This window comes from Mobula birostris, chromosome 10 (genome assembly GCF_030028105.1).
Source record: "Mobula birostris isolate sMobBir1 chromosome 10, sMobBir1.hap1, whole genome shotgun sequence".
Taxonomy (NCBI): Eukaryota; Metazoa; Chordata; class Chondrichthyes; order Myliobatiformes; family Myliobatidae; genus Mobula; species Mobula birostris.
In genome coordinates, this window is record NC_092379.1 from 3,212,175 (window position 1) to 3,229,981 (window position 17,807).

At 41.5% G+C, this 17,807-nt stretch overlaps 1 protein-coding gene across 2 annotated transcripts in view; it reads right to left on the reverse strand.

Annotated features, from left to right (window-relative positions):
• supt5h (SPT5 homolog, DSIF elongation factor subunit) overlaps nt 1-17,807 on the reverse strand; it is an 80,122-nt gene that overhangs the window by 48,155 nt on the left and 14,160 nt on the right. The window contains exons 2-6 of one of the 2 annotated variants that reach the window (XM_072269812.1): nt 16,045-16,145; nt 12,903-13,104; nt 10,776-10,841; nt 4,006-4,017; nt 1,947-2,016 (exon numbers count right to left, since the gene is read on the reverse strand). In XM_072269812.1, the coding sequence (XP_072125913.1) occupies nt 1,947-2,016; nt 4,006-4,017; nt 10,776-10,841; nt 12,903-13,104; nt 16,045-16,125 (431 nt within the window). In that variant the 5' untranslated portion in view covers nt 16,126-16,145. The remainder of the gene's footprint in view (nt 1-1,946; nt 2,017-4,005; nt 4,018-10,775; nt 10,842-12,902; nt 13,105-16,044; nt 16,146-17,807) is intronic. The other variant, XM_072269813.1, reaches the window with a different exon arrangement.

Below are 17,807 nucleotides of genomic sequence, written 5' to 3' on the forward strand. Positions count from 1 at the left end.
TGCAAACAGCTACTTGAAACCACAGGTGATTCAGTGGGGACCATTGCTGAGTGAGCTGCCCCAGAAAGGACACAACAAGTCCCTTCACCAGAAGTGCTACCCTTCCCTTCCCTGGACACCCCTCACACAGCAAGTACACGTCTATGGAAAGACAACTTTGTTCTTCACAGCTAAAATAATCTATGAATGTTTGTAATGAAGGAACTGCATCAAGATTGAGACAGCCATTGAAAAACCCCACAGAAAAATCAGTAATCGGTCTGTATATCTCCACATCTCTGACAGATGTACATTTGTTCTAGGAGGTCCTCTTGATCTCAGGTTGACTCTGCCTTCACTTAGCACCCCAGGGTGACTTTTCCCGTGACAGAGTGCTAAATTGAACTGAACTGAGCTAAACTGAACATTTCTAGACAGCTTCAATGTGGTTCGAAGTTTTATATTCTGAGTTTTTGGGTTGATTTTTGCCATTTGTTTTCTTCCTTTTTTTTTACACATTGGGTGTTTGGTGTTTTCTTTGAACATGTTCCATGGTTTTTCTTTGTTTTGTGTCTGTGGAAAGACAAATCTCAGGGTTGTATACTGCATACATACTTCAATAACAAACGCACTTTGAATCTTTAAAAGGTGCTACACAGCCATGAAAACAGCTGCCAGAACAGACCGATCCAATGATGTTTAAATAGAGGCATGGAGTACAAAAATCAGGAAGCTTAGTTAAAACGTTACGCCATTGAAGTCCTTTGTCCAATTTGAGCATCACAGCCTTAGCAGAAAATGTGTAATTTACCTTCTACAATGCTAAAATGATTCCCATATCAGCTACTGCACTATGGCAACGTAAAGAGGGGCAAAATATTATTCTTCAGCCTCTCTTCTTCCGACCCAGCTGGTGGTGTAGTGGCATCAATGTTGGACTTCGGGACAAAAGGTCCCGAGTTCCAATCCAGCCAGCTCCCTGCACGCTTTCCATCCATGCAGGTTTACGAGCTGCTGACCTCTTTGGAAACTCACTCGGCAGAAGGCAATGGCAAGCCACTGCTGTAACTTGCCTCGTACGCAGTTCCCCACTACGTCAGAGAGGCGTGGAGGGAAATTGTGCGCTAACCGGAGAAACTCCGGATGCGACGTACCTTTCCTTTTCTCTTCTTCCCAACTTATTGAATGTCAGGTGGGAGGCACAGAAGTGAGGATGAAGAGTGCAGGAGATACCCTGATGTAGGAAGGTATAGGGCAGAACGGTAGTGTAGCAGTTAGCATAACGTGTTACAGCACCAACAATCACCTATTGGCGTTCATTTCCTGCCACGGCCTGTAAGGAGCTTGTACATTCTTCTCACAACCACTCCCGTTTCCTCCAGGTGCCCGGGTTTCCTCCCACATTCCAAAGTTGTAAAAGTTAGGGTTAAAGTTAGAAAGTTGTGGGCACACTATGTTGGTGCCAGAAGCAGACTGCCCCCACCCATCCCATCCTCCAACTTTGTCAATGCAAAACAACATTCCACTGTATGCCTTGATGTGCAGGTGACAAATCCTTTAGATGCTGTTATGAGGATTGTGCCGAATGCTGTGGAAGAAGGTGCCAGAGCTCTGGGTCAATGCGGTTTGTGGATTGGACTCAGGTTATGATATATTTCTGGTTGCTCTTTTTCTCGTTGCTATTTTGAGCGACTTTGAATCCAGCAACCTGCAGATGATGAATATTGAGCTGAACTGAATATGCCTGGACTCTTTCGATTTTGTGTTTCATATTCTGTGTTGCTGTTTGTGCGATTTGTTTTGGGTGTGTGGGGTGGGGGAGGTGTTTGATATTTTTCTTTGAACAGGTTCCGTGGTTTTCATTGTTCCATAGCTGTCTGTGGGGAAGACAACTTTCAGGGCTGTATACTGCATACACACTTTGAGAATAAATGTACTTTGAATGATCACTTAATGGGAAAAGTTACCTCCAATGATTCAGCAATCTTCTTGCGCCTGAATGGTCTTCATCAAGAGCTAGGTTATCAATGTTGGAGGCTACAAAATACAACAAATAGGATAAAGAGGCAGACATTTTATTAACATATCAATCCCTGTTTGTCCACCAAAAATTAGAGTGTGACGTATGGTTTGACTTTTCCCCTTTTAATTAATAATCCACTTAAAACAAGGGCTGAATTATTTCCAAAGACAAATAGATCAATGTGTCATATCAACTTGTCTCAAAGCAATATTGGAGAGCTAGATCATGTCATGTGCTCAAGTGACATGAAAGTAGTGTCAATCTGAAATAATGTACAACAAATCCCAAAGGAGAATTCACATTCCTGGACTGTGAGGAACAATTTGCAAATGTTTCTAGTTTTTACTTAAGTCACCTGTATAGGTTAAAAATATGGCTCAGATCCAATCCACGGTTATCGTTCCCTGTTTTTCAATTGCACTCGGCAATTGCTAACTAAACAATGACCTATTCTGCCAATGAACTACAAGCTTCTCCGTCAATGTTATTACTAATAATACATCAGTACTGTGTGGTCTTGTGTATGCATTCACACTCTCGGACAGCTGACATTTTGTACACTAGGCCATAACTTATAAAAGCATCGCACCCATGGGAAATACCATAAATACACAGCCATGCGACTGGAATCTTAATTTGTGCAAATGAAGCCGGCACAATGAACAAAGCAACCTGTTCAAGTCAGCTTTGTTTCCAATGTTCTAGTAAAATTAAAACTTTCATATTTACAAATGGGATAGACTGAAGGATGGGGGAAAAGGGAGGAAGTCCTTATCAATAACTGAGCAGGAATGAACCCGTTGTCAACAGCTTCATTCTCTAAGTAACATGCCAGTGTAGAGGTTAGCGTGATGCTATTGCTGCTCGCTTTTGGAGTTTGGAGTTCAATTCCGACATCATCTGTAAGGAGTCTCTGTAGTAAGTCCTCCCAGTGGAGTGTCTGGGTTTTCTCCAGGTACTCCGGTTTCTTCCCACAGTCCAAAGATGCACTGTTACTTGGTCATTTCTGAACTGTCTTGTGATTAGGCTAGGATTAAATAAGGGGTTGTTGGGGGTTGCTAGGCAGTGGAGCTTAAAGGACAAGAGCCAATTCTACTCTAAGTGGCTAAATAGATAAATAAATGACAAAGCAGTGAGCAATTCTTAATTCAATTAATTCCTACTAAAGTCAACGCAAGGTTGCCAAGTTTTGCCACACAAATTAAAAAGCAAAGAAACAAATTATTCTGGGCTGCAAACATAGCAGGTCAAGGGCGAAACATTTTTACCGCATGGTGTCTCAACACTGCTTCGGGCAAAGAATGCTGCGAAGGGGATCCTGTTAAATGGAAATAATTGAGTTCGTGAAAATCCTACCAACGACCTACACTAGCAAGCCAAGAGCATGTGTATATCTTTTAATATATGTTGTTATTTAGCCTAAAACTATTTCATTCTGGGAACGGGGTGAAAGTAATGTGCTTCAGACACCCATCACAAAAGCAATTAGCAAGATGATTTAGAAAGGACCAAAAACCATAAACAGCATTTCCAATCCCTCTTCATTATACACAAATCTTTGAGGAAGATGAAGAGACTAGTCAAACTCAGACCTTGATCTCTAATATCCCATCAATCAAAGCAAATTAAAAGACAGATGATATGTTGCTTCAAAAAATATATTGCAGGACAATTTAATTTACTGATTACACAATCGCAAACTAAATCCCACAAATCAACCCAAAGCTATCATTAAAACAGACCAGGGCTTCAAAATTACTCTGTGCAAATATTACTATCAGAGTATTTTTATAAATGTATGAGCTTTCGTAGCAATGTGAGCATTTGCCCTAATAAATCAGTGAAGTTCCTGCTTTTACTAAAACAGATCTTCTGAAACTCAAAAATCTATTAAACAAGCAACAGATTTTTAATAATATTCATACATAGTAATTTGTTAGCCCTATTGATCCACAAACCAGTAACTATCAGACTCTATAGCAAACGCAGAATTGTATACATACCTTCAATTTCTTCTGTTCAGAAGGTAACAGAGTAAACAGCCAAATAATACCACCAAAATCACATGGTCAATGGGAAACAAAAGCGCAAGGATAAAAATTAAAACATGGCAGATAAGCAGTAATGTGTGATGTTTCAAACGCAAAATAAAAAGAAATACACACAAGCAAAATGGTTTTGTTCATAAGGAGCACTCACAGAAAACTAGTCTTATATCAGCTGTTTATCAAAACTCAGGTCCAATTGAACATTTCTTTGTTTCCAACCGCATGCTGATTCGTTTAATCACAGTAATCGTAACCCTGCACAGGCAGCTGAAGAGCTGCTAGTGACACGACCTGTATAGTTCATTCAGTGGAAAAGTTGACTTTGCCAGCATTAAACATTTTATGTTTGAGTAAATTTCCCAAAATATTGGTTTTGTTTTAAATGAATAATAATATCCTCCCATGCCTCACCGGTGTATCAGGTGGGAACCTTGCCGTTTCTTTAGCATTAGTCTGTTTTGTGAGGCTTGAGTTGCTTGCTGGATACTCAATCCAGCACACCCCGGGCTGAAATGGCTAACATGAGGAGGCAGAGTTTTAAGGTGGTTGGAAGTAGACACAAGGGAGATGTCAGAGGCAAGTTTTTCACACAGAGAGTGCTGGGTGCGTGGACTGCACTGCCAGCGAAGGTGGCAGAGGCGGGATACAACAGGGTCTTTTAAGAGACTCTTAGATAGGTAGATGGAGCTTAGAAAAATAGAGGGCTATGCGGCAGGGAAATTCTGGGCAACTTCTAGTGTAGGTTACATGGTCAGCATAACACTGTGGTCTGAAGGGCCTGGAATGTGCTGTAGATTTTCCATGTTTCTAAATGGAAAATGTGCAAGGAGCTGGCCAGATTTGAACCCAGGACCACTCGCCTTGAAATCCGGTACAGAAGCCACTACACCACTGGCCGGCTTTTATATGCAAAATGGCTACTGAATTTAGTAAGTTGTTCCAGAGTTGCACTGTAGGCAAAGTCTGTGGCTGTCTTGGAAAGACAGAATTAAAAACATTGACAGAACAATTTGCAAGAGTAAATATTGTTGCGACTGAGAATCAAAAATATTGTTAACTCAGCAGAGTTTTAACAGTGGAGGTTGTATACTTACAACATTTAAATTCTATCTATAAATAATCTATTCAAGTACATGGAATGAGACACTCCGACATTCATTTGATTCAGGTCTACATCTGCACCAAATTAATTGTGAAATGCTGACCCATACGTGAACCAAAGATATTGAAACTCAAGACAGTGAAATTAATCTGTAATTCATTTTGCAAAACGGTATGTGAGAGTAGTTTAAATATAATTTTTTTATTAGAAATCCAGAAATTCAATTTAATATAAATGCAAAATGTGGTTATTTCCTGGGAATTTATAAATTCAATATTAAACCAGTTTGCATCAGTTCTCTTCCACTGTCATTTGTCTCAGCAGTACAATGATAGAGATTTCCATTCAACTATTTTTGTACGCAATCACACTGTTAAAAAACTATACTTCCTTTTAAAGTCAGCCTGAATTTTCATGCTCCAGATGAATTATCTTATAACCTCTTTGATATGAAATAAAACTACAGCCTCACTTCATCAAGCACCTCCACTCCATCTGCTACAAGCAGAACTTCCCGGTGGCCAAATATCTTAATTCTGATTACCATTCTAATTCTAACATGTCAGTCCATGGTCTCCTCTTGTACCAGAATGAGGCCACCCTCAGAGTGTAGAAGGAACACCTTATATTCCATCTGTGTAGCTTCCAACCTGATTTTGTGTGCTAGATTAAAAAGGTTAAACTTTTATTCCTATTTTCAATTGCTCTGCAGCTTGATTCCTTTTTCGTGCACACTCATGTTAGTTCATTACATCTTGAACACATGCAAACTGATGGAAGAAAAAACTTTTCTCAAGTTGACCCTCACTGGGACAAAAATAGTACACTTAGAGAATTCCCACTAACCCCCTACTCTCACTCTCCACACTTTACTGCCTCTAGCAAATATGCTGGGACCAGCCCCCCAGCTGCTAACACTCATAAGGCAGTGGATGTTAATATGCGAGTGACATATATGTGGAACTCAGAACAACAGACACAAAATGCTGCAGGAACTCAGCAGGTCAGGCAGTATCTACGGAAATTATTAAACAGTCAATGTTTTGGGTCGGGATCCTTCATCAGGACTGGAAAGGGGGAAGACATCAGAATAAAAAGGTGAGGAGGAGGATAACTAGAAGGTGATAGGTGCAGTCAGGTGGGTGGAAAAGGTAAAGGGCTGGAGAAAAACAAATCAATAGGAAAGTGGACCATAGGAGAAAGGAAAGGAAGGGCACCAGGAGGAGGTGATAGGCAAGTGAGGGGAAGAGGTTAGAAGCAAGAGCAGGAAAGTAGAAGACGGAAGGTGGAGGGGAAAAAATACCAAAAGGAGAAATCAATGTTCATGCCACCAGGTTGGAGACTACCCTTTCAGAATAGGAAGTGTTGCTGAGAGACCTCATCATGGCAAAATAAGAGGCCTTGGACTGATATGTCAGCATGAGAATGGGGATAAGAATGGTTGGGTACTGGGAAATTCCACTTAGAACCATAGAACATTACAGCACAGGAACAGGCCTTTTGGCCCTTCTTGGCTGTGCCGAACCATTTTTCTGCCTCGTCCCACTGACCTGCACCTGGACCATATCCTTCCATACACCTCCCATCCACATATCTGTCCAATTTATTCTTAAATGTTAAAAGTGAGCCCGCATTTACCACTTCATCTGGCAGCTCATTCCACACTCCCACCACTCTCTGTGTGAAGAAGCCTCCTCTAATGTTCCCTTTAAACTTTTCCCCCCTCACCCTTAACCCATGTCCTCTGGTTTTTTTCTCCCCCAGCCTCAGTGGAAAAAGCCTGCTTGCATTCACTCTATCTATACTCATCATAATTTTATATACCTCTATCAAATCTCCCCTCCAGGGAATAAAGTCCTAACCTATTCAACCTTTCTCTGTAACTGAGTTTCTCAAGTCCTGGCAACATCCTTGTAAACCTTCTCTGCACTCTTTCAACCTTATTAATATTTTTCCTGTAATTTGGTGACCAAAACTGCATACAATACTCCAAATACAAGAATATAGCAGATGGAGTGAACAAAGCAGGCCCCCAGTTTATGACAGGTTTCAACAACGCAGAGGAGGCCGCATCGAGAGTACCAGATAATATAGACGATCCCAACAGATCCACAGGTAAAGTGTTGCCTCACCTTGTTGGGTGTTAATATGCCGAGTGACATGCAGAGTAGCAATACCTCGTACACCTGTAGCACCGTTTGTGTAATTTGATTCCCACAGTGTTTTGCAGGAGCAATATCAAACAAAGAAAGTCTAGAGGAGGTTCACAAGATTGAATCCAGGAATGAAAGAGTTAACATATGAGGAGCACTGACGGCTCTGGGGCCTTTACTCACCGGAGTTTAAAAGAATGAGGGGGATTTCATTGAAACATACAAAATATCAAAAGGCCTAGATAGAGTGAGAGGATGTTTCCTATAAAGCGGGAGTCTAAGATCAGAGGGCACAGCCTCAGAATAAAAGGATGTCGATGTAGAACAAAGACGAGGAGGAATTTCTTTACCCAGAGGGAGGTGAACCTGGGAAATTTGCCAGAGGCAGCTGTGGGGGCCAAGTCATTGGCTATATTTAAAGTGGAGGTTGATAAGTTCTTAGTTAGTAAGAGGGTCAAAGGTTATGGTGAAAAGGAAGGAGAATGAGTTGAGAACAATAGTAATCAGCCAAAGGAGGATGGCGGAACAGACTCGATGACCTTATAGGTTTAAAATTTGGCTCCAAGCTTCTTAATAAGATTTGCAAAGATAACCAAATGCTTCCCAAGACAGACTTTCTAAAATATGTCTTGATGGAGTTTCTAAAATGCATCTTGAGATAATCAGAATTGTTTAGACAGTGAATGCCAGAGCTTAGAGCCAAGACAGGAGAAAGTATGAGTACCCGTGGTACCCAAAGGAAATCTGGTGCACAGAAATAAGCAAAGTCTTTGGAGGTTACATGGATAGGGAAGATGTAAGAATGACATTCGGTAGAAGTTAGGACATAGGTAGCAGATCTGGGGTTTACATGGCTAAGTCTGATCTTGCTCAGGAGGTGATTTCTACCACGACTGGCTAGGTTACAATGAGAACCGTGCTCGAGTTTTATTTGCCCAAGTTAATTTCAAGACGAAGGTAATTTCATTCAGCTGCTGCCTAGGGACAAGTTCAACTTGCAGGAACAACTTCATGGCATATTGGTCTGCACGTGTTATGAACCAATATGCTGATGTTGCAGCACATCCTCAGTAAGAAAACCAAACATCACAGAAATTATTTACCAAATTCTAATCACTACTGCTTCCCACAGTCATCCTTAAAAAAGGAATAAAAATTTTGATTTCCAGCATCTGCAGATTTTCTCCTGTTTGTGATTCAAATACTTTATTTATTGTAATAAACTGCAAAACAGGCCCTGCCAGCCTTTCGAGCCGTGCCATCCAGTAAACCCTGATTTAACCCTAGCCTAATCATAGAACGATTTCCAATGGCCAATTAACCTACTAACTGATACATCTTTGGAGCACCCGGAAAAAACCCATGCATTCCATGAAGGGGGCATACAGAATTGAACTTTGAACTCTGAACTCCGACGCTATTACATCTTGCAGCACCACACTAACCTCTACTGTACCTTGGCACCCAACATCAGCATATTTAACACAGCCTATGAGGAAAAAAATCACATGAAGTTCAAATCCTATACATATAGTTGGGACAAATGGCTGATTTCTGTTCTGTAAATTCTGTGAGCTTTATTTTACAAATGTACATAAAGTGTCAATTTGGATTTTTCTTGCATTTCACAAAGTTTTGAAGGGGAAAATTACTCTCACTACAGGATATTTTCTCTGCATTGGCTAATTCAGGTCTTGTGTTATATACGACCAACTAATCTATACAGTATATGCAAGGTATATTGTATGTAGAAATACTGGAGGCTTGTACTAAAAGGTGCACAGAAATCAGAAGTATCGTTAAGACACTTCTTTTGTTGCCCTGAGGTTCAATTGTTCCTTGCACAGAAACTAAAAGAAAGCAAACAAAATATTCAACTAACAAATCCATTCAAAAGGCCACAGGTACAGCCAAATTGACTCAATCATTCCTTCCATGTTAGTACTCAATCAGAATCATTATCTGTAGACTGCATCACATCTTAGGCTTCAATTTCTACTCATTCTTCGACTTCCTGTTATCCCAGCTCAATCTGAAATAAAGCCATGCTAGCAACAAAGTGATCAACTGAATCATTCTCTCATTCACCTGCTCCATATTCCAGCCCCAAGCCCCTCAACAGTTTTCACGTACCCCTGAAGGCCATGCGAAGTTATGAAGTACAGAGAATAACACAATAAAGAAAAGGAAGTATATGAAAGGCAAAAGACAGAGGAAGATAAAGAGGTAGACAAATAAACAATTTGTTCATAAGGGCTTTGTCCCTTTGCATATTCTCAGAAAATCTCTCAAGTCCCATTGTCTCTTTCATTTCCCTGTAACTTAATCTCTCTCAACTGCCCAAGAATTACTGTGATTCTCTTCTCAGTCCATGCCTGTTTGTTTGTTATATGCCATGTTGTATGGCGTGGGTGATCATGGTCTTTCCACGATCGTGATTGGTCTTGGCAATTTTTTTTCTACATAAGTATTTTGCCATTGTCTTCTTCTGGGCAGTGTCTTTACAAGACAGGTGAACCCAACCATTATCAATACTTTTCAGAGATTGTCTGCCTAGCGTCTTGCATCACCAGGACTTGTGATCTGCACCGACTGCTCATGTGACCATCCTCCACGTGCCCCCATGGCTTCGCGTAACCCTGATCGCCACCCTACTGGTCTTATTGTAGAAGTGAAAAGTTTCCACCACTTCCTCTGTCATCTACTTCTTTGTTTTTGCAATCCTCCTCACCTTTGACCTTTGATAGAGATGCATCCCAAATGCTAAGAGTAGTAGCCAATAAACCCACTAACACGTCTTTGGAACATGGAAGAAAACCAAAGCATCAGGTGAAGCTTACACAGTCAGTGAGGACAAGCAAACTCCACATGCTCAGCGTCCAAGATCAGACCCAGTTTGTTGTTAAGGTATGGCAGCAGCACTACTGTGCCACAACACTGCCCGCTTACAGAAAAGGAGATGGAAATATAGTTATATGAACATAATTGAAATAGCTTGTTTTCTCCACCAAAATTAAAGGCAACTGGAATCAGTCAACATCTTAACTTTATCAGTGTCCTTGAAGCAACAATTGACTATGATAGTATACGTAGCAAACCTAGCCCAGAATGATTAGCAGGTGGATGTACATTTAGATGTGCAAACATAATAATTAGCTACCTTTAGGCAAACATTGATGCTTGAATATCTTAACATAATCAAAGAGATTATTAACACCACATGAGCTCAAGCAACACTATTACTAAATCAAGGGTCTAATTTTAGAACTACAATTTGATCTCGAGTCAGCTATGGTCAACTGGGACAGTTTTACTGATGGAAACATACAAGTGAAGGGTGAACACATGGAATTATCATTTTAAACATTTAGTTTGCATTGCATGGCTCACCACACAAGTGGAAAGAGCCATATTGCACCATAATGCATTTTTCAGTCTGACAAGATAAATAATGTTAACATTGAACAAACCTTTCTCAAGGATATCTTCGGCACCATCTTCCCACTGATCTTCATCTTCATATTCATCATCCACATCTTTAAAAAAAGAAAAAAAGAATTCAGAATAACATTTATTTCTGATATTTAATTGACTAATTACGAAGTATACACACTAATTTTGATAAATAATGACTACTTTGACAACCAATTTCTTAAGCTGACAAGTGCTAATGGCTCCGAATTAGATCAGCAGTGTTTAGATCAGGGTCCCCAAACTTTTCTATGCCACTGACCAACGCCATTAAGCAAGGGGTCCCTGGACCCCAGGTTGGGAACCCCTGATCCAGGTGGTTAAACAGCAAACCTCAGAGCGTACACTATCAAATGCACATATTCCCCGACTAACTGACAGATTTGGAAAGGTAATCATTCATTTCACTGTTGATAAACTGTGTAGACATCAGCTGCAGAACCCAAACATCCTGAGACTTCCCAGCAGAGGGAAATGGACGGAGGGAGGAAATAAACTGCCTTCAGTTCCTGAACCAAGTTGGATGCTATTGATTGCTCATGAGCGGAATCCATGAGGATTTTAGGCTGCATATTAGGAGGTAAAGCAGAAGGCTAGTTACTTATTTTTAAATAAATTCACTGAAGTGTAATACTTCCAGTTAATTCTTTCTCCAAGATTTTAATTCATATTTAAAAACTCATTTAATGGAAGAGACATTTCAAACCTATGAAAAAGTTTTCAGCTTTCACAGATGGAAAAACAGAAAGGGTCTTTTGTCAGTTTTTAAGGGCAAGGTTTCCCTTCTCTATGTACCTGCCAGCAGGACTGCCTCCCCCCAATACAAAGCAGGCAAGCACGTGAGGCTCGGAGATAACAATTCAAGGCAGGTGGATCTGGCCAGCAAGAATTCATTTGCTAAATTTTGAGAAAATTCTAGTGGCCAAACTAATTCTGGCTAGTCATGAACTGAAATATCTGCTGTTTATTCCCCTCCATAGATACTGCCTGACCTCCAGAGCACCTCCAGCACTTTGTGTATTAGTCAAGATTTCCAGCAACTGCAAAATCTCCTGCACCTCTATTTCTAGTTGGGCTGCATCTAGAGTAGGGGTTCCCAACCTTTTTTATTCCATGGACCAATACCATTAAGCAAGGGGTCTGTGGATCCCAGTTTGGGAACTCCCTAGGGTATTGTGTGCAGTTATGGTCACCCTACAATAGAAAGAGTGTGGAGGCTTTGGAGAGAATACCAGAGAGATTTACTAAGATGCTAGATAGATTAGAGGGCATGTTCTATAGGATGAGTTGGACAAACTTGGTTTGTTTATTCTGAAGCAACGGAGTCCAGAGGTTTATAAGTTTGTGATAAGATAGCTGGTATCTTGTTCTTTGGAGTCAAACTGCCCAATATGAGAGGGCATGCACTTATGGTAAGAGGGGCAAGTTCAAACAAGAAGTGCAGGGCAAGTTTTCTTTTTACACAGAGTGGTGGGTGCCTGGAATGAACTGCCAGGGGCAGTAGCGAAGGCCGACACAGCAAAGGCATTTAAGAGGCTTTTATACAGCCACATGAATATAACCATATAACCATATAACAATTACAGCACGGAAACAGGCCATCTCGGTCCTTCTAGACCGTGCCGAACTCTTACCCTATCCTAGACCCACCAACCTGCACTCAGCCCATAACCCTCCATTCCTTTCCTGTCCATATAACTATCCAATTTAACTTTACATGACAACATAGAACCTGCCTCAACCACTTCTGCTGGAAGCTCATTCCACACAGCTACCACTCTCTGAGTAAAGAAGTTCCCCCTCATGTTACTCCTAAACTTTTGTCCTCTAATTCTCAACCCATGTCCTCTTGTTTGAATCTCCCCCACTCTCGATGGAAAAAGTCTAACCATGTCAACTCTATCAATCCCCCTCATAATTTTAAACACCTCTATCAAGTCCCCCCTCAACCTTCTACGCTCCAAAGAATAAAGACCCAACTTGTTCAACCTTTCTCTGTAACTTAGGAGAGATGTTCCCTTTGAATGTGGAGAGAATGAAGGACATGGATATCCTGCAGGCAGAAGGGATTAGTTTTGTAACTAATGTAACTTCAGGAGAAGGAAAATGTTAATTAATTTCAGTACCAGCTTCATCCAAGATGAATCCACCATGTCGCGGCTTCTTCTTGGGTCGATCATCATCTTCTTCCTCGTCATACTCTTCTTCCTCCTCTTCCTCCTCCTCCTCTTCTTCCTCTTCCTCATCAACTTCTTCAGCCTCTTCTTCTACCTCTCCTTCTCCCTCCGCTTTCTCGCTGCCACCCCTGCTGACATTCTCTTCCTCCTCCTGAATTAAAGATCAAAGTAAATTTATTATCAAAGTGCATATATGTCACTATATACAACCCTGAGATTCATTTTCCTGTGGTCTTCCTCAATAAATCCCTGGAATAGTAACAATAACAGAATCAATGAAAGACCGCACCAAATTACAGAAAATCGTATAGATCAATGAGGAGATCAAGATTCACAAACGGAGTCCGGATCAGGGTCTTGACTTGAGACGTTGACTGCCCTTTTGTCTCCAGAGGTGCTCTCTGACAACCCCCCACCCCCTCCCCCTCTCCCGCCACAATTCTCCTTGCAGCTTGTTTTCTCCAACAAAATTAAAGGTAACTGGAATCAGTCAACATTCTAACTTTATCAGTGGTCAGAAGATTTAATAATTTGGAAAGACTGCATGGATTGGAAACTTTTTTGTAAAAAAGCAAAATGATATCCAAGAGAAGAAGGTGAGGAGGGGTACACAAACGATGAAGTAGTTTGATAGAGGAGGTAGTGGAAACTATTTTCACTTCTGCAATAAGACCAATATCAAGTGAGACAAACATAAACAGGCAGACTAATGGCAAATGGAATTTAATCCGATTAAGTATGAGATGATGCACTTTGGGAGAAGTAATAAAGGTGAATGTATGCATTGAATGGTACGGCCTTAGGAATGATTGAGGAACTGAGGGACCACGGTGTACAGGTGTGGCAGCATAGGTAGAAAAGTTAGTTACACTTGCAAATTTCTACACATGTACCATGGAGAGCATTCTAACTGGATGCATCACCATCTGGTATAGGATGGGGGCAGTGCACAGGATCAAAGTAAGCTGCAGAAAGTTATAAACTCAGTCAGCTCCATCATGGGCTCTAGTCTCCCCAGCATCTAGAACACCTTGAAGGAGTGATGCCTATCGCCTGGTTTCCCCTTCACTTCTGATCCGGAGCGATGGCAAACCGGTGGAAATGCGATCCAGTGGAGCTGTTGAAGCAGCAAAAGGAGCTCTTGAGGTAAATGAAGGAGAACAGCCCTAAAGACCAGGTCGGTCATCTGGCGGCAGCAGGATCGGGAGCTGGGTGCAAAAGCGCCAGTGCTGTGGGCCTCGAATACAGGGCAGCTGCCATCGGCATGTCACAGAGACGCGGCTCCGGTCAGAACCAGCTGTGTTACAGGGCTGCTGCAGTTGGACTGATCCCATACCCAACGCTCACCTGCAAACGAATGGGGAAGGGAGGGGACTGGTGGCCACAAAATGAAACTAATACAGAAGATTGGCTGACTGTCAGGAGGCAAAGAGTGGGAATAAAGGGAGCTGTTTCTGGTTGGCTGCCAGTGACCAGTGGTGTTCCACATGGGTCTGTGTTGGGACCATTTTTTTTAATGTTAATAGGGTCTTTAGAGACTCTTGGATAGGTACATGGAGCTTAGAAAAATAGAGGGCTGTGGATAACCCTCGGTAATTTCTAAAGTACGTACATGTTCGGCACAGCACTGTGGGCCAAAGGGCCTGTATTGTGCTGTAGGTTTGCTATTTTTCTATGTTTCAAAAAGGTGACATCATCATTCAGGACCCTCAACACCCTGGACATGCCCTCTTCTCACTGTTAATATCAGGAAGGAAATACAGGAGCCTGAAGGCACACACTCAATGATTCAGGAATAACATCCTCCCCTCTGTCGTCAGATTTCTCAGTGGACATTGAACACCTGTATACAACCTCAGTGACTTCGACCATGGAATAATTGCCAGACAGGGTGGTTTGAGTACCTCAGAAACTGCTGATATCCTGGGATTTTCATGAACAGTCTCTGGAGTTTACAAAGAACGGTGTGAAAAACAAAAAACATACCATGAGCAACAGGCTCTGTCGGTGGAAATGCCTCATTAAAGACAGGTCAGAGGAGAATGGCCAGATTGGTTCAAGCTGACAGGTAGGCGGCAGTAACTCAAATAACCACATGTTAGAACAGTGGTGTGCCGAAGAACATCTCAGAATGCACAACAAATTGAACCATGAAGTGGACGGGCTAAAGCAGCAGAGGATCACCAATATACATTCAATATCCATTGAGTGTATATTTTATATTAGGAAAGGTACATTCAAACGTACAGAGGAGTTGGTATGGGTGGGTACAATCGCAGGATTTAAAATGCATTTGGACAGGAAGAGAGAGAGAAAAGAAATAAAAGGATATGGACCAAAGGCGGGAAAATACAATCAACATGGCTGGGCATCCCAGTCAGCATGGATGAGTTGGGCCAGAGAGCCTGTTTCCGAGCTGAGACTGTTCATCAGAACTGCGAAAGATGGGAGATGCTGAGAAAGAGAAGTGCAGAGAACGCAAAGAAAAATCCTGTGATAAGGCTGTAGACAAGAGAGATTCAGTACGAGAAGGGTGACAGCGTAGAGCGAGAGGAGTTTGCAGACAAACTCACAAATACAAAACACCAGTACCAGGAAGGTGAAAGCAGATGTAGAGCAACCATCTGAAACTTCCAGCATTCATTTCTCACCCCGGAGACATAATAAACAATGAAGTAGGTGATTGTAAAAAATGACTGAATTCTATTGATTTGCAAAGGTGTAAGTTTCCATGGGAAATATTCACTCAAACAGTGGGGAAGACTGAAAACAGGTCAGAGTGACAGTGGTAAGGATAGTTAGATAGACAACAAAGCTGAAGCAGTAGCAGGACGAGTCACGACAACTAAACAGAAGCATTCAACAAACCAACCAACAAACCCACGTTGGGCTTTTCCAATATGGAAGAAAGCACGCTGTGACCTGCTAACTACATGTCAATCTCGACTCAAGCATGTTTGTATGACAAGAAACAAGGTGGTTAAAGGGCAGATATGGCATTGTCCTGCAGTTGGGAAGGGAATCATCCACTGAAGGCAGAGGGAAACGATGCTGAAAGCAGAGAATACTCAGAAGTGTGTATTTGAAGTACCTCATTTTCCTCTTGTTCTTCCCCCTCACTGCTTCGGGAACTCTCATCATCAGTAAAGTTGCTCCCATCACTGTCTGACATCTTGTAGACTCAGTGAAAGGCTGAAATGCAAAAAGCTTAGTTAAGATATAGGGTACTTGGATTTTCAACATGGATATTTATTTACAAAACTTCAGCTGAGTATGTGTGCACAAAAGAACCATATATTAAAATAACACAAATTTAAGGCTCTATCATACAATATATCATGATTTAAGCATTCAAAAGTAAAATAAATATCACAGTATACTTAGAAAATTTCTTTATTTATTGAGATACAGTGCAGAGTAGCCTCTCCCAGCCCTTCAAGGCGCACCGCCCAGCAATCTCCAAATTTAACCCTAGCCTAATCATGGGACAATTTACAATGACCAATTAATCTACCAACCAATACATCTTTGGACTGTGAGAGAAAACTGAAGCATCTGGAGGAAACCTACGCGGTCATGGTGGAGAACTTACAAACTCCTTACAGGCAGCAGTGGGAATTGAACACTGGTCCTTGGTACTGTAGGGTGCTGTGCTACCACTATGCTACTATACCAAACCTATATATAAACTTTGAACAGATATTACCATGACACAGAAGGAAAACATGTGAGCAAATTAATTATAACCAATACAGAGGAAGGATTTTTTGTATATTTTGGCAATAGAAAAAGCAGATCCCAAAAATAATAAAGTAAAACAATATATAAAAAGGAGAACATTTACAATGATAATACAAAGTGACCACTGCACAACATCTGATGAAAACTAGACTACATTGCCATCATTATCTTTCATATCAGATTTTCATCAACCATGTTCTGCATCTCACACTTGCAGCATGCTTTTTTGCCTTTTATTCATTTTCCTGTTATTTTAACACCTCCAGGCAGATCATCATCATTATGTGCTGTGTCAAATGACATGGGCGATCATGGTCTTTCCATGACCATGATTGTTCTTGGCAAATTTTCTACTGAAGTGGTTTGCCATTGCCTTCTGGGCAGTGTCTTTACAAGACGGGTGACCCCAGCCATTATCAATACTCTTCAGAGATTGTCAATCTGGTATCAGTGCTGTTATGCACCAGCCACTCATACGACCATCCACCCCCTGCTCCTATGACTTCATGGGACCCTAATCAATACTCTTCATAAGAACATAAGAAACAAGAGCAGGAGTCGGCCATCTGGCCCGTTGAGCCTGCTCCAACATTCAATAAGATCATGGCTGATCTGGCCATGGACTCATCTCCACCTACCTGCCTTTTCCCCATAACCCTTAATTCCCTACTATGCAAAAATCTATCCAACCTTGTCTTAAATATATTTACTGAGGTAGCCTCCCACTGCTTCATCAGGCAGAGAATTCCACAGATTCACCACTCTCTGGGAAAAGCTGTCTCTCCTCATCTCCATCCTAAATCTACTCCCACGAATCTTAAGGCTACGTCCCCTAGTTCTAGCCTTACCTACCAGTGGAAACAACTTTCCTGCCTCTAACTTATCCATCCCTTTCATAATGTTATATGTTTCTATAAGATCTCCCCTCATTCTTCTGAATTCCAGCGAGTACAGTTCCAGGAGACTCAATCTCCCCTCATAGTCTAACACATCATCTCTAGATTTAATCTGGTGAACCTCCTCTGCACCGCCTCCACAGCCAGTATATCCTTCCTCAAGTAAGGAACTGCACGCAATATTCCAGGTGCGGCCTCACCAGTATACAGTTGCAGC